This window comes from Gambusia affinis, linkage group LG06, assembly GCF_019740435.1.
Source record: "Gambusia affinis linkage group LG06, SWU_Gaff_1.0, whole genome shotgun sequence".
Taxonomy (NCBI): domain Eukaryota; kingdom Metazoa; phylum Chordata; class Actinopteri; order Cyprinodontiformes; family Poeciliidae; genus Gambusia; species Gambusia affinis.
Window position 1 is genome coordinate 18,267,978 of NC_057873.1, and position 21,879 is coordinate 18,289,856.

A 21,879-nucleotide genomic window follows, 5' to 3' on the forward strand; every position below is an offset into this window, starting at 1 on the left:
CCTAAAGTCCCCACAAAGCTCTGAAAAAGCTGTGCAACATGGAGAAGTGGAGTGAAATCCCCTGCATAAGTTGATGTATGTCATCACCTTCTGGAATTCAAGGTCAGCAGCCAACCAGGCATCTTTGTATCATAACTGGCTTGGCCTGCAGAACAAAGACGGACAGACAAAGAAACCAGATACTCCCTTTTAAAATTGTAAGCATGATCTAACTCTCTTCAGTGACTGACTGTAGGAAGATATATATATAAAGAGTAAGAAAGAAAACCAAATGAAATCTTGAAATGAGTTCATAGAGAAAGGAAGTGAAAGCAGGGATGTGATTCTGAGGATGATGTGATTTGTGGCACTTTGGTTCCATTGGTAACTTTTTGGGATTTCAGTTTGTCTTTAATATGTGACAAGATGCCAGTGGCAAAGTGCCCAACAATACAACCCAGAATCGGTTCTTTATATTGTTATCTGCAATGTGTATAGAAGATCTACCTCTTCAGTTTTTGCTTAATTGATTCATAGATCAGTTATGTGGATTAACAAACAGGAAAATATATACTTCTGTTTAATAGACAGTTATATTGTATGGGACATACATAAACACACACAGTTTTAGTGGCCTACAATGCATGGAATGGTGTCTATGAGCCTTTGTTGACACTCTCCATCTCACCACTGGTTTAGACAGTAACTCTGCCAGCTCACGTCTGTCTTAAATACGCTCACACCTGTCACAGTGGGTGCCCGCTCCACTTTATTCAATCACCTTAGCACCGGATATCCATGACAATGGGAATCCCTGGGTCACATACATACTGTAGTTATCGGTGTGGGGCTGGAAGAACAGCAGCAGGATAAAGTTACGCTTATTTTCATCTGTTAAATCTTCTGGGAATGACCTTGGTATTCTTTGATGGAAGAGATCAAGGCAGCTGAGCCGGCGCCTTGTCCTGGTGTGCCCCTTCTGTGAGCAGAAAATGGTGACCGTTGAGTGTTAACACTCGTTCAGAGATAACATGGTTGTTAGCAGCTGTTGAGTGTGAGTTGAGCCAAGAGGTTTATTGTTGTAAACTGTCAAAGCTCAAGTATAACAGAGGAGGCAATTTAAGGATGCAAAGGGAGGAGGAAACTTCTACAAATGAATTCAATTGAAATGTCAACTTTAATCGCTGGATCAAAAATAAAATTTCCAAACATTGAGCATTTTAAAAAAAAGAGCATCTGAACCATTTACTTGTGTTGGTTGTTTTATACATCCTTCTTTGGCTATCTGTCAACTGGTTGCCAAGGAGATTGTTGGTCCAGGAGTATTTTCTCAGTTTGCATCTAATTGCTGGTTCGGATATTTTCTTTCACTCGCTCAAGTTTCTAAGCCATATCAAATCAAAGTTATTTACTTTTAACACTTTACTGATTCATTCTGCAGTTTGACAAGAAAAATGTCATGAGAAAGCTTAATTAAAAATTCAGCTAATAAGGTCTTACATTCTTTTTATTTATCTTTACTAATAATCACCCTTTGATAAAATGTGTTGAGTAGCTATTGTTATTCAGTGATTTGTGACTGTAGAAGACAGATGGAAATTAAGGTCATCAAAAGGTGTACACCACACTTTCCAGATTTTTCTTTGCAAATAATCTTTAAAATTGATCTGAACTTTGCCCAGTTGTAGACTGGCATGGTATGCATCTTGTACCTCTACTCACACCCAATGACCCAACGCCTGAAGAAGTGTATTCACACAAATGCACACCACTCGCTTCAAATTTTTTTATTGTAAAAAGTGTTGTGAACCATGTATGATTTATTTTCCACATCACATTATGCACAACTTCCTGGTGCATTGTTCAAAATCACCAAAAGAATGATTTCCAATTGTGGTTTAAATTTACTAAGTGTGAAGAAGTCTGTTGGGCTTGAATGCATCCACAAGGCACTTTGTGTTTTATTTTGGAGTCGTTGCTCTGTCATTCTCCTGTCCTCAGAGTACGGGTCTGACCTAGATACTGTTACACTTTCCAATATTCATCAGATGTTACAAGGATTGTTTTTGGAACAACTGCGACTCACCAAGTATCTTCAACAAGGCTGCCAAAATAACCCTCCTCTGTTGTGTGTGGAAGGAAAGGGAGACTCTGTAAGGTTATAGATGGAAAATAGTCCAGTGGACGATGCTGTGGAAAATAACAACCTCTGTTGGTGTTTCAGTTGGTGTGTGACATCAGTCTGTGTGTATTTGAGCCATGGGCGGTCCACTGAGAGTGGACTACTTTAGGAGCAGAACCTGTCTCCAGCTGAAGCAGAAAACTGGCCAAGAGTAGTGAGCAGCAGAAGCTAACAAGGTACAGGAAGAAGAGGGAGAAGCTTTCAAGAAGCAGAGGACAAGGAGGCTGTATCAACAATCAGGCAGGACACAAAAAGAAGAAAGACATCTCAACAATTCCTACAAATATACCAGGTAATAGTTGGTCCGAGTATTAATTCCATCCACTTTCTTGGCAGTGCAGTGAAATCTGACTGTGATGTTTAAGACCTCTTGAGCTAGTGCAGAGAAGATTTAATCTGATTTCATCAAAGCTACTGCAAGAAGTAATACAAATTTGTTTCAGAAAGTTATGTAATAGGCTAATCATTTCTCCTAGAAGACCTCAGTTTGCGAAAATCAAGGACGTCTCCTCAATATTTCTTCATGTAGCAAATGGTGTCCTCAAAGGATCAGTCGTCAGGACTATTAATCATATATCACCAATATATAGAGAGCAGGGTGAAACTCAAATTTCCAATTTTATGTTGATGATATTGTTATGCATTGCTTGCCATCTGCACATTAGGACCTTTAACAATCTTTTAAATTTCCTAAAGGCAAATCTCCAGCTCAAGCTTGAAGTTTTTTTGTAATTTAAAAGCAAATTTTGCCCATTTCCCTTCACATTTGACACATTATATCCTTCTAAAAAGTGCAGCAGCTTACAATGCTTGTTCACATAGCCTTTACATAGTTGGGGGGAAAAAAAGCATTCAGGTATGTTTTATTGTATTTGTGGAATCAGCTGCAAAATCAACTGTAATCAGAGAAAATTGTCTAAGTACACCTGAAGAAATTTTAAATATTGTCAAAATAATAATAATAATAATGATGATGATGATGATGATTATTATTATTATTATTATTATTATTATTATTAAGAGATAAGGTTGACTGGAGTGTTGCTGTTGCACATGTCAATTTTTAAACAATGTTCTGTACTTGATAATTTGCAAAGGTTGAATGCAAGTCTTGTATTATGCTGCCTCGTTCCATTGTTACTTCTTCTTGGCAAATTCACCACTGGAAACAAGATTCTAAACTCTTTCCAAGTTAACCAAATATAAATTAAATTGTTTATCACCAGGATTAGAATTTCAGTGTTGTATCAAACTTGGGATAATATTGTGGCTCTGCTAAGAGACAGTAACTGCATATCTGAGAGCTAGTGAGCCCTCTGACCCTTCTTTCCAAAACAGCAAACACTGGCACACACACACACACACACTGATTACATGTTTATTTTTAAATGCCAGCTCAGTATATTTCCACCTCTCCTTTCTTCCAGATCTTGTAAGTGTTCCAAAAGAAGCTTCTTGCCCTCCTCTTCGCTCACCATGGACCGCTCGGCGCAGGAACTGTTTCTCAACTTCATGATCGTCCTTATCACTGTGCTTCTGATGTGGCTACTGGTGAAAACTTACCAGGACTGAAGCATGGAGCCACGAGGCAAGAGGAAAGCAGGAGGCGGAGGGAAGCAAGGGATAGATGGAAAGAGCTGGTTCTTGCTAAATGTCTAAATACAGAGTTTACATTTTTTGAGTCTTTTTAGTTTATGAAATCATAAGAAGACCTATGCACAGTTCTAGTCTTCATTTAAGGTTAAATATTGTATTTATGTATCTGTTGTCTGAGATACATGAAGTTTCTAAAGTTATGAAAAAGGTGGAGAAGCATTAAAGAAATGGGAGTGTGATAAAAATAAAAAACAATGTACAAGCAGTATATGTCATAGACCTGGTCATATAATTTCAGGCACACTAAGGTATTTTTTATTGACATTATGTGTGCTTACTTATGTTCCTTAAACTCTTCCACTTGTGGGTTTTTGTTTCATTACACCAGCTAGTTATATTTCATTAATGATGTTTTTTTTTCTGCTTGTGCTTTCTTAAACAAGATTTTATTATTTATTTTGAAAAGTGTGTTTTGTTTTAAGGGCACAGACAGAGCAGATAATACAGATCAGATCATTTTTATCTACAAAAAGCACAAGAACCAGGGCATGCATATCACATGAAAGTCCATCCCTCCATTTTCTAACACTCTTGTCCCTTAGTGGGGTCAGGAGGGTTGCTGGTGTCTATCTCCAGCTAATGTTCCAGGCAAGAGGTGGGGTTCACCCTGGACAAGTCGCCAGTCTGTCGCAGGGCAACACAGAGACAGACAGGACAAACAACCATTCACACACACACACACACATACACACACTCACACCTAGGGAGAATTTAGAGAGACCAATTTGCCTGACAGTCATGTTTTTGGACTGTGGGAGGAAGCCGGACTTCACATGAAAGTGATGGAGCAAAATAAAAGCATGCTCTTTAATGTAAATGCTGACATGACATTTTCCCCCCAATCATTTTAAATGAAGCATTTCACATTACTTTCTAACTGCCCAGAAAATGTTTTATAGCAGAAATTATAAGGAGCATATATGAGAAAGAAAGACTCAACATATAGATATCTGTTTTCAGTTATTTTTAGATAAATTCAGCAGTTAGTATTTGCCTTGTGTTTAGGTTTTTTGTGTACTTTATGAACTGCTGCTAGTATATGAATCATTTAGGGCTGAAAAACAACCAAATAAAAGCAGAAAAAAGCTATTTGTTATTAGACTAAATAAAGTTTTCTTCTGTAGGAGAACTGATGGTGTCATGCAGCGCCTAAAATTCTGTTCTTTACTTGTTTTCTTCATCATGAAAAATAATCTGTTACTAAAATTAAACTTTTCACACAGCTTAACAGGGTTCCTCCACAGGAGGACATGACAAAAATTAGGTGCTTTGGAAACGCAACTCTTATGATGGCTTACACATGATAAACTAAAATAGTAATGTGATGATCTTTGAAGAACACAAATTATCCTTCTCTTTTGAGATGTTTGCCATCCACAATGTGCAAATGTTTAAAATGCAGACATGCACATCCAGTAGCATTTTCCTCCAAGTGTGTATGTAAAACAAGTTTTGTGAGGTGGGTATCATTCTGCATCACCCCAGGGGTCTCTGTATCGGTTGAAGCTAATGATCTGGCAGTGGAACTCAGTGAGTCCTCTGGGCATGGGCGCCACTTCCTCCCATTGACTCCTCCCACTGTAGTACACCTGCACAAGTGGCACCAAAACAGGGAAGTTGGGGGCAAAAAAGGTCTTTAGCAAATTTCTTGATAATGTCAGAGAATATTCTAGTTTTAATTTAGTAAATTGATGCCTTTAATAATTGAAAATGTACCTTTTTTTATGCAAATTGACAACTTTTCAACATTAGAGAACATCTTTTTTTTTTATAAATACATGAAATGGATCTTAAAGGATCAGTGTTTTTCACACACCAAAATCTAAGATAAATCTCATAAGATAAACATATATTCTGAAATCTCAGTATGATTGATCCCAGGTATATTTTTCTTTTGGTCAAAACTGCTTTTATTTTTAATAAGAACAATTCTGTCCAGTCATTTTGAAGTTTGTTTGCACTGGAGATTACTCTTTAGCAAAAGGTAAAGTATATTAGCTCCTATAATTTAGAGGTTGAAGTTTACCTGAACTTCGTCTGTGATCTCGTCCGGTGAATAGTCTCCACCCAGAATGTAGATTCTGTCCCTCGTGCCTACAGCTCCAGCGTTGAACCCTGCACATTCAAACGATCCCTCGCCCTTCCACACACTGGTTTCTGGGCAGAAACTGTAAACCTAAATAGCAAAAAAGGAACAATTTCAGCCTAATTTCAAAACTATCTGACTAATTCAAACGAAAAAATAACCTAACAATGAGTGAAACACTGCTCACCTTGTACGTCGACAGATCGCAGAGATGGAGTGTATTGTTCATTGACACTGCCTTGACCAGCGTTGCATGGAAAAACTGCCCAAACTCTGCCACCAGGCGGCTCCACTGATCCTGCTGGGCTTCATAGCGGAAGAAGCAGTCGAGTGAGGGATTAAAGGAGTCTGTGATCTCCACCTCAGAACCAAGCATGTAAATCACACTGCCACAAGCACTGGCCTCTGGGTAGTAGATGGCGGTTGGCAGAGGGCTGACAGAGGACCAGCTCTGAGTCAGAGGATTATAATACTCCACCTTCAACACAAGATGGAAAAGGCACAGATAATGTTCGCCCTCTGCACTCTAAATACTTCACATTAAAAAGCTATGCTGATCTTGGAAACACTATTATACCTCTAGCAGACTCGGGGCCTCCCCTCTGGTTCCCTCAGTCCGTCCTCCAATGACATAGACCCGGTCCAGGCAGGTCACGGCTGTGTGCATGGTTCTGGGCTTCAGCATGGCTGGTGCAGGCGTGCAGGTTAAAGTCACAGGACAAAAACACCAAACCTCATCAATTGCATTGTGGTAGGGTTCGGCCACATGGAGGCGGATTGCCCGGCAGCAGTTCCCTCGGCAACCCCCGGTGATAAACATCTTAGAGACAACAGATACCAGAAAAATGCAAAAGTATGCTTTAAATGTTCATAATATTTAAAAAAGAATCAGCAACATACAGGATGACTGTATGTTGCTGATGACTAATCCTAATTTTTTTTAAAATGCATCAAAAATTAGATCACACTCACAGACCAAAACAAGCTCTGTTCTGAAGAGTACCTTCTCAGCATAGGTGGTCAGGTAAGACCCAGGTGGATCTGGAATGTAAGCTTCCTCCAGTTCTGTCTGCAGCTCTCTCCACTGGTCCGTTTCCAGGCAGTAGCAGAAGGTGTGACGGTTCTGTCCATTCTCCTCCGTCTTATGAATGTAGATGTAGCTCTGAGTGGTTGCAGGCCTCGCATCACTGAACAGGCCGTTGTACTGAGTCTGTCTTCTCTGGGCCTCTGATAGGAGTGTGAGACAGGAGTCATCACTGCCAAGGAGTGGCTCTGACTCACGCAACTTCTATGAAGGTAACATAAGCAATATAAAATAATGATCAGATGGCAAACTTAATTGCAGGAAAGTAACCAGCTGAGTAAAATGACCAAGAAGTGTGGACATAGTTGTTAAAAGTCCTCTAGAATGACAAGTAAATGAATCTTTTAAAATGACAGCATTACACTTTGACTAATCAGACTTTATTTCAGTAGGGAGATGTACATGTGAACAGAATCTTTCCACTTAAAACATTGCAAGACTCCATCCATCTCCCTCTTCCTCTGTTGCTGGAACCCTAATATATGGCTTCATGCCTTGAGTACTACAACAACCTCTTCTATGGTCTACTCTCCATTGACTTTGCAATTTGTCACCTTTAAATTGGCTTTTGTTTCTTTAAGAAGCTCCAAATGTTGGGGATTATTGTCCTGTTGCAACTTTCCATTGTTTCTAATTTTCAACCATCTAGCTGTTGATTTGATTTGAAGTAGAGTTAGTTTTCTTCCTTTAATGTTACATAATATGGACCTTTACCACTGATGACAAAGCAGTTCCACACCATAGTGCTGCCACTACAGTGCTTGATATTTAGTACAATGTTCTTACGTTTGAGAGCTTCAATTTACACATCCAAACATGTTTCTATTTTCTCTTTGACAATTCCAGATGCCATTTTGCTTTTCCATTTGGTAGCTGAAACATTTAGTCAAGCTTAAATCATGGGAGTCATGTTCAAATGCAAGACCAAAATAAATATGACTCTTGTGTTCATGGTGAAGGGAAAGCAGAGTATTACTGGTAAAGTGTTTGAGCTTAAAAACAACAACAACAACAACAACAACAAAAAACGCAAACAGTAAAAAATATACATGTCTAAGATATGTAATAGATTTTTAGTTAAAAAGCTGAACGTTATTGTTAAAGATCGCAACACATGGGATGTGGTTAAATCCTTAACAGTAAACATCGAAATCTTAAAGTCAGTATGAACCACTGTCTTTTTGGCTACGCCCACAGAGATGGTTTTTACCATCAGGGAAGCTGCAGGCAGGTGGTGAAGTCGGGTCAGAGAGATCAGCTCCGAAAGCAGCTTCTGTCTCCCTGGAAGATCATGGTGAATCCATCTGAGAAGAGACATCACAGCCGCCTCCTCACTGGGAATGTTCAGAGCATCTGACCTCAGGCAGGCCTTTAGGACGTCTTCCTAAAAACAACAGCAGAAGCTGTAAAAATCGTGTCACAACAAGCAAAATACAGATTAATTTTGTGACCCATGCTTTTTAGGATACAAAGAGAAAGAGGAGCCTTTCTATTTAAAATATAATTACACAGTCCATGAATATTTAAATTTAAGAATTTTAACAAGTTTCAAGTATGTTAAATCATTGTTATATCACTACAACAGGCAGATGGATAGATAGACTAAATTATAACACGATGTACAAAGATGAATGCTAATAAATTGACTTAAAAATAACATACAACAATTTGGAGAATATATGGCTAATGCTATTCTGCTTTAGCAGAAAAGCATACACATAATCACCTGCATGTCCAAGAACTCCTGTGTTTTGGACAGGTCAGAAAAGTTCCCAACCACAAACTCGCTGGCATTTTGAAGGAGAGAAGCTGAGCCGTATGCCTCAGCCAGGGACAAGAGGGCAAGGCAGTTACAGAGATCCATTGTTCCCACAAGGAAGTCGCTGCATGCCCTGGACAGGACAGGAACCTGAGGAGAGACTGACAATTGAGCTCTAAACATGATGTGTTGTAGCGTGTAAGACACAACATCTAATAACGGCATCATTACCTGCAGAAAAGAGGCGAGCTGGAACAGTATGTCAACGTTGCCATCAGTGATGAGAATCTCCCCAGAGTAGGCAAAATCCAGGAAGGAACCCATAGCCTCAGGGCACTGATTAGCAAGCGTTACTGAGCCATCTCCACGCTCTCGCATGTCAACCTCGAACATGACCCTGAACACAACAGGAGCGCACACTGTCATGTCAAACCAATCACTAAATGGATATACATAGTGCCTTGTAAAGTATTAATGCTCCTTGGACTTTTTCACATTTTATTATGTTACTGGGATTTTGTGGGAAAGACTAACACAAAGTAGTGAGTTTACAAATAAAAAATTGCAAAGTGTGTCATGGTCTGGTTTTAACCCCGTTTACCTTGACGATCCTAAATAAAATCCTGTTGAACAAACTGCCTTTAGAGCTGTATCAGCTGTACCAAAAGGAAAACTTAAATTGCATGCAAGTGATTTAATATTGAATTATCAGGGCCATCATAATATCAGCGCCTGCGAATATGCAATGATGAATTACAATGATGCACTGAAAACTCTGTGTTCCCAAAACACTTAGAAGGACTTTTACTTGACCAACTTTCCCACAACCAGTTATCTATCTTGGAAAGTAGTTTAGAAATCTAAATGTGGAAAGCCAGTAAACCAATACAGCAAATATCTTGCGACAGTATTTGTAGCAAAGGGTTGCCCCATAAAGTTTTGACTCAGGGCACTGAACACATATGAACAACTAAATGTTCAGATTGTATCTCCTTTTCACAATCATGCATTACTTTATGTTGGTCTGTATTACCTAAAATCCCGACAGAGAGACAGACAGACAGACAGACAGATAGATACCTGAAGAAATCACTACATGCTGCAAGAACACATCTGTGGCAGGGGAATTCATGCTCCTGGACTACGATGGTGAAGTCAAACATCAGACCTCGCTCCCTGAACGATCTGAGCACACCAAGAAGCTGCAGTCCTTGGGACTCAGCCACCCGCAGCTGCGTCCGCCGCTCTTGGGCCCCGTTGCATCCTGGGATAATCCCAGGTTTACTACCAGCAGGGCTACTGCTGTTGGGGGAGGAGGTCAAACTTGTACAGAACCCTCGATGTTCATCCATATTGCCAAAATCTGAAATTAAAAACATTAGAAAAACATAGATTGAAACATAGATAAACAAGATTTTATGACAAATAAAAAAAAGATTGAAACTATATTTAGTCATTTTAAATGTGTGCGTGAGCAAATCATATTTCAAACTTGTTTAACGGATTTAAAACATGTTAACATGTTATATCTAGAATAACATATCAGAGATTCCAGCGAATAAAATAAACACAACATAACGTACAAGCACACATTACTTATTTGTACACTATTTCATAACTGAATTCCAGTGGGGGGAAAAAAATACCGCAGGATCATTAACCTAAAGAAGGAAAAGCTTCTCTTACGGTGTCAGCACCTCGGACAGTTCTCCTCTCATGCCGTTCTAGCTTCCGGAAACTCAACATCACGCGATGATTCAATATGGCCTTTTTTCATTATTATTTTATATTTTATAGTCAGACGTTTTGTTGCTAAAATTTCTGCAAGAAAGGTGGTTATTTTTAAACAGATGAACGTTTTACTTTTGTCAGCCGGCGAAAGCTAGCCAAAAATGTTTTAGACCAATACATTGCAGTCGGCAAAATTAGAGACCGCGACGGCCGCTGGGAATTGTTGTTCTCTTCAATTAGTAGGTCTACTGACAGTGACCGACAGGAAAACCCTGTGTTTATACTCAACCTCTATATATCATTTAGGTTTGCCCTTTAACCAACCTAAAGAGTTCCCCTCTAATATGATAAATAAAATCAAGAAGTATAAAAAGTCCCGCTTCCAGTTTGCCACAAGGAATAATGAATTTATTTATGTATTTTAGCAGTTACAAAAAAAAAAATAACGTCAGGTGTTTATTATTATTATTATTATTATTATTATTATTATTATTATTATTATTATTATTATTATTATTATTATTATTATTATTATTATTATTATTATTATTTACTCAACAGCATGAAGAATGTGAAAACTCAAAATTGCTCTCGAATGGAGCATATTCAGTAATCTGTCAGATGTACTCTTAGTAGTTTATCTTTTACCACTTGATGGCGCTACTTTACTGAGTGCAAAAGTGTATGGAAAAACTACTCTGAACTGCTCCAATCTAAACTTCCAATAATACTGCAGTTTCATTTGACCACTTGATCTCATTGCTATTTATTACAGAAAACCACATTTCTGATATTAAGATAATAAAACACATTCCGGTACCGAAATTGTATAGCTACTTAAGAGCGACATTAATGTTAATAGTATTAACAACAAAGCTAATGACGATAATAATGGTAATACTAATATTCATTTCTTGTAGTGTATTTTATGCATTACAAATGTATCACCTTAATAACTCTTGTATATTTTTTGTTATTTTGTCAAAATCTTTTTCTCACAGTTTTTAATTAACTATAAAATACATTGATAAGATAATATCAGCCTATTAGACACCATCCACTTTTTACGTTATCGGTGGGTCATGCCCCCTCCTCTCTCCTCGCATCCCTGCATCCCTCCGTCCCTCCCTCGCCCGCCTCTCTCCCTCCCGGCAGTGCATCCCCATCCCCCACACACGGTGGCCGTCTCTCCGGGTGAAAGCTGTCTTCCCAACGCTACTGGCCCGACAAAAACGTTGCTGTAGCAGAGCCAGTCCGCAGCGATTCGAAGCTCAGCAGACCCACAAGAGAAAGAAACACACACCGAGAGTCTTTTACTGTTCAACCGAGTGGTTTTGGTAAGTTTAAGTGCACCGCTTATTGTAGACGGGAAGAATGTCTCATGTGTCGACTTTTTAAGTTTTTTCCCCTGTTTTTCTCTCTCCTCCGTATCCCTTCAATTGTCCTCCGCAAGGAACTAGCGGGCTATGCTAGGCTAAATGGCTAGCTGAAATAGCGGGATCAAACACTTTGCGAATCGATTGGGGCTTTTCACTTTCAGTTGTTCTAGACCGAGGTTTATGGTTGCCACCTTCTTCCCCTGCGAAGCTACTGTTGCCAGTTTCTATTGTCATTTTCTAACATTCCCCCCCCGGCTAGGTTGCTAATTAGCGTTTTGAGCAGATGGATGCGGGGATGCAGCGACTGGGCTAGCGCTTGTCTTTTCAGTCTAGCTTTTATGCTAAGCTAACGCTAGTATTATATGACTCGCAGTTTCCTGCGTGGACTGCTTCGGAGTGGGTTGGATCGCCATTCCAGCGGTAGCCAATCTAGTGATAATTGGCAAGATGGCATCTCGGGGTTGTTATCCAGAAATCGGTGGATTTTTCAAAATGGTGTCTTAAGCTTGTTTGAGTGTGACCATTTTTGTCCAACCGTTGCTGTTTGGGCTTCTCTTTGCTATTTCTGGTATGCAGCACACTGCCAGCGCATGCCGCGCTCCGATATATAAACATGTAAACCACTGATGAGGTGGTAAACACAAATGTTTGCAAGCTACCCCGTGTTCCCCCCCCAGGCTACATGCTTTGTTTCTTATAAATAGAATCGTGTTTTGGAGTGTGATTTACGGCTTTCTAATATCTCTGCGTGCTCAGATCCGTTTAGTTAAAACGGTAAGCTGCTGAGGTACGAGACTGCAGACTAGCTGTTTTCACCAAAACGCATCATTTGGACATGCTTTGTGTCCAGAAGATTGGGTTTAAAATAAACGAGTATCTCAACATTTGTACACTTTTTGTGTCAAGGCCTGCTTAAAAAGAGACTGCTGAAATTTCAACATGAAAGTTTCATTTTTATCAATGTGAGAATCTTACCCTGCTTTAACACGAGTCCTCTTTTAAGATTCCCTCACACAGGTGTGCAAACAACACATCAAGTCACCTGGGATTTCTCAGTTTAAAAAAAAGTAACTATTTAGACAGATTAAACGGTGGACTGTTGCATTACATTTTAATGACGTTTTGACCTATTGGACCTATTTGGTGTACTGACATATGACCTATTCATATGTCAGTACACCAAACAACTTTACCATCAGTGCTAATTGAATAAAATTGATCTCCTTTGCCAGGCTTGTATGATTCTCACTGCACATTAACATTGATTAAGAATACCACAATGTTGCATTTAAGTATAAATGTATTTTGAGAATTCTAAGACATTTGAGCTCAATATTTCATTCACTGACCATTGCGATTAACCACATTTTCCTCCAATTTCTCCATAATTTCAGTATCTCCACATCTCTCCCTGGGCTGTCTGATTTGGATCACTAAGATCTTCATCTCAGTGATGCACTAAGGTGCAGTGAAAGTTCATCCAGGTACCAAATATAACATTGGCAAGTAAAATTGTAATGTATGCCACCTGAAACAGTCCAAACAGTTCTTTCCCGTTGAAATGTTGCATATGCGGCTATTTTTGATTTAACACATTGTGCAGCTCTAAAATCTATTTAAGAATAACAGAGAGATTACCATTATTTAGAAAGATTGTGAAATAACTTCACGAATACTGTTCTGATGTTATGATATTGTCTGGTTAATTAGTTGGTCTTTCTGTTTGGGTGATCAACTCAGCAAGTGGCAAGTGCATTAGGCTTCCTAAAGCCAGCTGACTGGCAGTGCACACTTTAGCATCTTACAAGCCATATTAAACTCTATAACATGAAGTTTTTATTATTATTATTATTTTTTTTTTAGTCTTGTTACTTTATGTTCCAGGCAAGCAGCTTTGACATTTGTCTGTATCTCCTTTTTTGTATTAAGGAATTACTTTTGTACCAAATAGTAGCAACATTTAGTCCAGGAATCCTTTTCATTCGTACTCAGTGGCGTCTGCTTTTTCATTTTTTACTTGTAAAATAAAATCTCTTCATCATGAGCACCAGAAGTTAATTAATTCAACTTGATAAACAAACAGAGACGGGCTAATTCAATAGCTCAATCCTCAGAATTGCGTTTAAAGTAAATGAACAGTATTGCTTCCTTCTTGGAAATCGACTTTATCAATTTTTGCAAAGAAGGCAGCGGAGTCAATAAAAAGGGCTGGCATATGTGTTTAATGCTTGATGAAGTGGTTGATTTCAATTTCATCATCACCCTAAGGTGACCCTCTTTTGCTGCATGAGAAAAAAAGGAGTAGGAGGTCCGTGCGTGTGGGTTTGAATGGTTGGTGGGACGGACGACGTAGCCGTAAAAATGTCAGACAATTGAAAGATGCAGTCGCTTCATGTTCTGGCAATCAGTGGCTCTCTTATAGACTTCATCCCTTATTCTCTGTGATTTGAACAATTTAGTGATTTACTCTTGAGTAAATAAACAGATGGCGCTGAGCTAAATTGCGCTTCTCTCTGGTTCACCTTGTCCAACTCGCAGTCACTCAACCAAATCTTTTTTTTTTTTTTTTTTTTCCTTAAAGCCGCCAGATGGGAGAGTCTGCATTGTTCTACACTTGGTTAAGAAGTGTTATTGAATTTTACTGAAATTGTTTGTTGTGCTTTATTGCTTGAATTGGAATATGTAGACAAATGATAGAAAAGGAACAAAGGAATGTGATCGTTTTGTATTTTGGCTTTATATGTTTTAGAGGACATACAGAGATGGCAAATTTGAGAAAGGCTTTCTTAACTGGTTTAGAATCACATACACCATTTTCCACACCAAAAACACAGACGACAACTAACTTTAAAAATCCAATTTCTTTCTTTCTACATCAAGGAAAATTGATAAAATCTTTTTTTTTTTCTTTGCAGAAAAGTCAGGTCTGGTCCTTGCGATTGTTTTTCTGTGCTCTCTCCGTCTGCTGCCGTGAGCCAGAGTGTTGTTGACAGAGTAGAAGTGCGTGTTTTGGTTGTTGTTTTTTTTGTCACATTTGCTTTTGCTTGAAGAGGGATTATTAGAGGGATAAAATTTTTGATTTTTCATTCGAAAATTTTTATTGTTACTTTGTACTTTTTAGGAACATGGCATTATACAGTTATACAGAAATTTTTCTTTTAATAAATACAATTCATCGATAACTTTAAACTAAAAGAAGCTAAGAACAAGGATATAAAACACAAAAGTCTCTGGATGTTAAAACTGATTAATTGTTAACTGGAACATATAGACTCTAAAAACCCATTTGCTTGAAGAACACAATCAGAACAGTAATTAAGACAAAACTGTACAAAGCATTGCATTTACGATAAAAAAAGAACCTTCTTTGTAAACATTTTTACTCAGAATTTATTTAGTTTTCACATTTTTATGTTGGAAATATAGTTCTTTTTAGCTGGATTTCTACAAATGATCAAACATACACTAAAGGAATGCTAGAATTTTCTATTTTAGGTGATACATTTCCTTTTTAGAGAGAAAAACTTACAATGCAACTGTTTATTTTAATGCATTTCTAATATTGTATAAGAAATATTTAGTTGGTTAAGTGAAAAATCTGCCAGCTTGTTTTATCCAATTATCCATCTCCATAATTGTTAACTAAAATAATCATTAGTTGCAGCCCTACATTTGTATGAACCTACAATATCCGACCACTGAGGGAAGTCTTTTGTTGATCACAATTGTTTTATTCAAAACTGTTGCTCATTAATGATAGCTGTATTTGTGCAAAGTTGAACACTGTTTTATATGCAATAAAAGGCTCTCATTTCACCTTCCTCTGTGTGCTTAGTTCCACTTCCACCAAAGGCAATATAACCTGTCTTCTGCTAATATTGCTCACAGTTATTGATTGTTTATCTTAGATTTATCTCTGAAGACCGATGATGATGGGGGTGAAATGTGTTGCATGAGTGGCTGTGCACTTTCTGTCCCCTTTTACTCTTGGGAACTACTCGCATTGTTATTTGCAATAGAGACACTTTTTGTACAGTCCAAATTTGGAACTTGTTGAACCAGTTTCAGTGTTTTGTGTAAATATTTGCTATAATAATGAAAAAGATACCTTTGCAAATTGTTTGCATTCATAATTTCAGTTGGCATAGTCTCCTATCATCTTTCCAGTGATGGTTTGTTCAAACAGTCTCTGAGATTTCAGTAATTCTCTGCAGTAAAATGTTTATTTAAATTGTCTGTTTCAGCAAAATGTAGCAGAAGCAGCAATTGAAAAACAATATCCTGCTTTAGACCTCACATAAATAAAGAATCACCAATTTGCTAGTGTTTATTTACTGCTTTATTTTAATTCATTTTTAAAATTTCAATCCAATCTTAAGAAATTTAACGTGGGACACGATTTGTTTCTCCTGCAAACCCCCCCCCAAAACTGCTGATAAGAAGCAAACATATTTGAAGATGCCAGTGTTGTTACTTTCTGCTGGTGTATTAAGATGGAGTTGATTTATGCAACTGGAACCTGAAAGTTGCCCTATATTTTTCAGCCAAGTGTCTTTCTGGGTCAGGAAAATGTACCGATATGTAAAACTGCTCATCAGTCTAATGCTCCCAAGAATGGTTGTAAGTGGCTTAATGGACAGATGTTGTTGTGATGGTTTTCTGAAGGCGGTGTGTCAGAAGGAGCAGGAGCTTCTTAAAGCGGCAGAGACCCAATTTCCAAGCGTCAAATTGCAAAGTAATATTTCTTATAAGTTGTGTTTGATATGCAACTGAACAGCTAAAGGTAACATAGTTATTTTACTGTGCTATAAAGTGGCACTATGTGCCCGGGAAATACATGTCAATCCTTGTAATATTATATAGCTGATGATGATGCTCGCCAACTAAAAAATTATATGCGTTTCTCTATGCGTTTGTCACCACGAAAAAAAAAGACAACTTCACTGTGATCATTACTTTTTGCTTCAGCTAAAATGAATCACGAATCTACTACATCTGCTAGGTTTTGTGGTAGCGGTTTGAGCACTGCTAGTGCTCAAACCGCTACCACAAGACCAACCCTCTCCCCTCCTTCCAAAACGCAAATGACGCAATTAATCAGTTGTTTTCATCCACCCAGTTTTACTTACTGGGTCAGTAAATATTTCAAAACAACCACCAACCTGATCTGATACTTTATTGCCGGTAAATTCTGCCTCCCCATTCATCAGTTTTTTTTTTTTCTAGAGAAGGCCCGATCAAAATAATTTCCAAACTCTGTTTTTGGATAAGCGCTATCTTACAAATAGTATTGACTAATTCTGATTTTCCTTTTGAGAATGATAACAAAGCAGTGACAGCACACATTCCAGTCAATGTCTTGGACCACCATTATTATTATTTTTATTTATTTATTTATTACCAATGGAAAGGATACTGTAAGACTTAAAAAAGGTTTTCTGAAGCCCAGAGTGCGGTATGTATGCTGACGTTTTTTATTGTGAAGGTTAAAATGAAATTGTCTCTCGCTTTGCTTTCTGTCTCTACTTTATCAAATAGACGATTGTCTTTTCAGACTGGAGCGTGGGCAGAACCCCTCCAACTGTAGGCAGGACCCACATATACAGTGCTGGTAGTTCAAGCTAGAAACCAATAAGCAAGACTATTCTGAAGGTGGCATTCAGCCGGCTAAAAGCGAACTTACTTAGCTTTATATGTAAGGCATCTTGTGGCTGCTAGAGGCTGACTCATGTTTCTTCTTTCTGTGAGGACAAAAGCACGTTTTAAAAGCCTCCATGCACTTACAAAGTGCTAGATCGTAATGTATTTATAAATCATCCCCACTGTTCCTTTACTGTCTTTGTGTCTGCTATGATGGATCTGCGTTTGATGGACAATCAGAAAACGATGCATAGTTGCTGAAGTTTTTTTTATTATTATTATTATTTTTACCGGTAATTTCATTTTAAAGCAGTGATATTAAGTGAATACAGTGATACAAAAATGAAAAGCAACAACCATTTCATCCCTAAAATGAGCTAGATAATGAAGTTAAGGAAAAGGAGAAAACAATACTGATACAATTGAGCAAGACTGTGTCCCTGTAGATAACAACCTCCTTGCTTTGTTACATTTTTAGCACATTCTAATCCTTCATAATCTATAAACAGTATACTGCCCTCTTCTAACTTCTAGTGTTAAAGAAAGTTTCTTATTATCCATTGAGGTTTTTTGTTGTTGTTTCTCCTCTCTACTGTTTTAGTGGCCATTGTTTTATGACAATCGGTTGTAGTTGTCCTTTTATCCCTGGAAAAAGTTTAAAGCAGTCAACATTTAATCATTTTTGGATTCAACACGATTGACTTCTTTCTTTTAGAAAGACGTGCAACATCCATAAGAAAATGTGATTTCTTATAAGAAGCTGTTTTGTGGTGCCACATCAGAATGTCGTCCTGAGAATGTGATAACATTGCTCCGAGGAAATATTCTGCTGGGTCGATCCACTTGTTATTTTACACAGTATTCAATTATTCTCCAGAAGAAATGAATGTACTGTAAATACGTTATCGGTGTGAGAATTTCTAAATAATAAAGGATTTGTTTGTAGCTTTATGGCTCTTAGTTATTATCAAGAAAAAAACATCTTACTCTCTTTATCTTAATTTTGTAAATATAAGAATGAGCTAAAAAAAAAAAACAGCAGCTTTTTAACAAACTCCCCCTCACTGTTTACCTTTTCATCACTGAATGTCTCATTTTATAGTAGATGTGGATGACTGAACGTCTTTTATGCCTCTTAGCTGGTTGTCATCCATCCAGCCTTCTTTGTTGTCTGCTGTCTAATTACTGCAAGGATAGCTTTGTTGTACACATCCAGACTTTTGTTGCCAGTTAGCAGCATGTTTTCATAATCAAATGATCATATTTAATCCAAAGCGGCGTAAGAGCAACGTTTTAATTTTCTGACAGAAGAATCAATGCATCGTCATAAAAAAAAAATGAAGAAAGTGCTTTTCTGTCATGATGTATCTTAATAACACGGTTACAGAAGATGTAATTATTCTTCACGGTAATGTAGAATCGTAATCAAGGACCACAGCAGGGATGAGGAGCAACATAAGGCAGACTATATATCATACTTAATGGTGCGAGCGCTCTGTGTGCGTTATTCCTGTCCTGAGTGAAACGGCACAGAGATGTCGGTTTAATCCAGGAATGGAGACCCCAGGAGGTGTGTGAGGGATGAGATGATTTTAAAGAGGAGAATAGAATAAGAGGAAGCCAGATCGTAGAGGAGTGGGAGGCAGTGTCCTAGATTGAAAATAGCCCAGAAGTGTTCAGAGGTCCTTGTTACAGGGCAGGTCTGACTGCGTGAAAAGGAAGAAGGGATTTATCAGGGAATTTTATCACACAGGGATGCGATGCAGTGGATTTAGTCTTGGACGTGTTTGTGCATAACCATAATGTAGGCGATCAGTAGCACACAAAGTCTGAGCTGCAAGTCTGTCTTATGGTGTTTGCCAATTCAGCTGATGTTAACCTAAAGGTTTGCAGATTCACAGATCATTTAACCAGAGACCCAATTTTCCCTTTATCGACTCAGATAGAGGTAAATACAAGCAAACGTTTAAAAAATATGAACATTTTAATAATTGACGGCTAAAAATTATTACCATTTCCAGTCAATAAATGCATGAATCGATACCAAGTATTTTATCCTTTTGTCTTAATGTTCATCATATGAAGTCAGATAAAGTTTAGGGAGATATGTTTTGATTCATAAATGGGAGTGATTTAGTAAATTCTTAATTTCTATTTAATTTAAAACTGCAACTTTGTATCAGAGAATGTTTTTCGGCCTGTTCCGTGTTTTTGTCTTTGTAGTAAAATTGTTGGCCGGAAATTAGTTTTAGATCAGACCTAAAAATAAATAAAATAGAAGTTTCTGTCGACTGGGAAAAGCATCAGTACAAAATAAATCTTGTTTTCTTTTAGTTTGACCTGTTCTAAGTGAACAGGTCTAAAGACATAAAAAAAAGCTCCTACTAATTGACCAAAACCTGCATTATTGTTAACCAGAACTGCATTGATGCACTGCTCAGTATCACCACATAGACTATAAAAGGTATATTTAAAAAAAAGGAAAAGCAGAACAAAGGATATATGCTGTTGACGCATCGGATTATGCTCTCCAAGCATGTCTTTAGATTATTTTATCTCACGTTTTCTCCTCATGTAATTCAAGTAAAATGCTTCTTTTTTTTCTGGAGGGCTGAAAGTATAAAAAAGGCTTTCAGTTCTATTCTCTCTCCCCATGTGGGAGTGTGATAACGCCCACCGGTTTTGATTTGTTGCTTAAAGAGTAGATGCCGGGTGAGGTATTATGTGGGTGGATAGAGTCGATGTGGGGGTTGAATTGTATTTGTTCTTCAGGACTGGTAGATTTCTTTGTGTGTGTGTTTTTTGTTTTTTTTTATGCGATTGTTCCCGCCTCATATTTTTCACCTTCTCGGTTCCCCTTGAGAGGCTCCTTTTTCTTTTTTTTTTTTTATGTACTGAAACAGTCATTAATATTTCTGTTGCTGAACTGTGGGTTTATTTAGTTTTATATCCACAGATTATGTTCAGACTCATCAGCTTTACAGGTACGCATGGTATTGAGTTACACATACGTTTTAGTTGTGTTGTTCTACTGAGGGCCTTCAGGGTGCAGGCCTGTGAGTTGAGCCCAAATGAAGTCCCTCTAATAGAGTTTGAGCTGAACAAAGTCCTGAAGAATAAACCTGGTAATGTCAGGCAGCAGGAAGGTTTCCTTAATAATGCCAGTTGTCCCCCAGATGAATCTTTGACACGTGAGAGTGTGTTCATAAGGCGACGCTTGTAAAGGCTTTCCTTCTCTGCCTAAATGTCATTACTATACCAACCTGGGTTGATAAGGGCTTCAAAATTAAAACGGTTATTTATTTCTTGAACAATATGAGGTTGTTAGTCATCCTGTTATGAATGCCTATTTTTATCCCCGCGATCTCAATGCTGAATAGTTTTCTTTCTTGACTGTAAACGTTTACTGCCTGTATGCAGGGGGGGGAAAAAGCGATAGCTGAATATAATGCAATACCAGAACTGCTGATGAAATTACAGCTTGACATTAGAGAGAAGATTTGTCTTGTTGGAAGTACTTTTTTTTTGCAACAATTGGACAAAGATTTTTAAGTAAGTTGCCAAGGGGGCTTTTTCTTCTAACAACTGTAGGATATGGACAATAGAAAAATGTGAATTTTCAATACACAATTTCACAAATATAGAATAGATAAGAAATGGCATTTATTGGAAAAATTCAGGTGAACAGCAGCATCATCTAGGTTCATACAAAAAGTGTCAAAAATATGTACAGAGAACAATAACAGCAATAATAGTAGTAATATATACTTTACAAGACATAACATAAATATGCAATAAATTTTTTTAAAGCATGTCAATACTAAACTTAAAAACAAGTTATTTCCACATGTTGCACATCTGGCTCACCGATTTCCTAATGAGTGATTCTAGAGGGAAAGGATTGAGACGAAGCTTCAAGTTTCATGGTTTTGGCAAACACCAAAGATGGGGACACACTGTATTATCATTTTTTTTAATTATTATTTTATGCCATATCTTACCCCAGTTCTAGTTGCAGTCAGTGGAAAAGTGAGTCGGCACTAAACATCTGCTAGTGAGTGGCGGTGACGACCAAAGTTTGCAAGTGGTCCGCCAAACAAGTGTTTGATTTGACTTTTCTCAATCTGAAAGCAGCACTTTGAACTGATCACTGACCAAACTGCAAATGTGTTCTGACGTCGCAAACAACTTTAAAATGTAGTTTCAACAGATGTTTCTTTTCAGTTAGTTTGTTTAGGAGATGATAATATGGTTCTTGGGACCCAGTAGCCAGACTTTTTCCCCTACTATGATGCAAACAGAAAACTTGACCATTTCTCTTTTTTTTTTTCTCTCCTGTGAGTAATCCACAAACAACAAAACTCATTGATTTACTCAGATTTT

General features: G+C 37.8%; 3 protein-coding genes across 10 annotated transcripts in view; 2 read left to right on the forward strand and 1 right to left on the reverse strand.

Moving 5' to 3' along the window:
* The first annotated feature begins 1,969 nt into the window (after window positions 1-1,969).
* LOC122833301 (sarcolipin) lies at window positions 1,970-4,209 on the forward strand. Its single transcript, XM_044120779.1, has 3 exons — window positions 1,970-2,132; window positions 2,204-2,453; window positions 3,589-4,209. The coding sequence occupies exon 3, from the start codon at window positions 3,638-3,640 to the stop codon at window positions 3,731-3,733; it is 96 nt and encodes a 31-aa protein (XP_043976714.1). The 5' UTR covers window positions 1,970-2,132; window positions 2,204-2,453; window positions 3,589-3,637; the 3' UTR covers window positions 3,734-4,209.
* A 557-nt stretch (window positions 4,210-4,766) lies between these two features.
* On the reverse strand, window positions 4,767-12,890 carry kbtbd3 (kelch repeat and BTB (POZ) domain containing 3). 3 transcript variants are annotated; one of them, XM_044120771.1, is made up of 10 exons: window positions 12,832-12,890; window positions 9,827-10,109; window positions 8,978-9,143; window positions 8,714-8,896; window positions 8,198-8,371; window positions 6,907-7,191; window positions 6,481-6,723; window positions 6,091-6,381; window positions 5,844-5,993; window positions 4,767-5,406 (listed from the first exon to the last, which is right to left on the reverse strand). In XM_044120771.1, exons 2-10 carry the CDS (start codon window positions 10,096-10,098, stop codon window positions 5,284-5,286), a joined length of 1,887 nt encoding a protein of 628 aa, XP_043976706.1. In that variant the 5' UTR covers window positions 10,099-10,109; window positions 12,832-12,890; the 3' UTR covers window positions 4,767-5,283. The 3 variants fall into 3 exon arrangements, with proteins under 3 accessions (XP_043976706.1, XP_043976704.1, XP_043976705.1); XM_044120769.1 differs by lacking the exon at window positions 12,832-12,890 and adding an exon at window positions 10,444-10,469; XM_044120770.1 differs by lacking the exon at window positions 12,832-12,890 and adding an exon at window positions 10,433-10,467.
* The window catches only part of fam168a (family with sequence similarity 168 member A), a 33,555-nt gene continuing 23,230 nt past the window's right edge, over window positions 11,555-21,879 (forward strand). For 2 of the 6 annotated variants that reach the window (XM_044120774.1, XM_044120776.1), the window contains exon 1: window positions 11,555-11,814. The gene's annotated coding sequence lies outside the window, so the exon portion shown is untranslated. The remainder of the gene's footprint in view (window positions 11,815-21,879) is intronic. The other 4 variants (XM_044120777.1, XM_044120773.1, XM_044120778.1 and 1 more) reach the window with 4 other exon arrangements.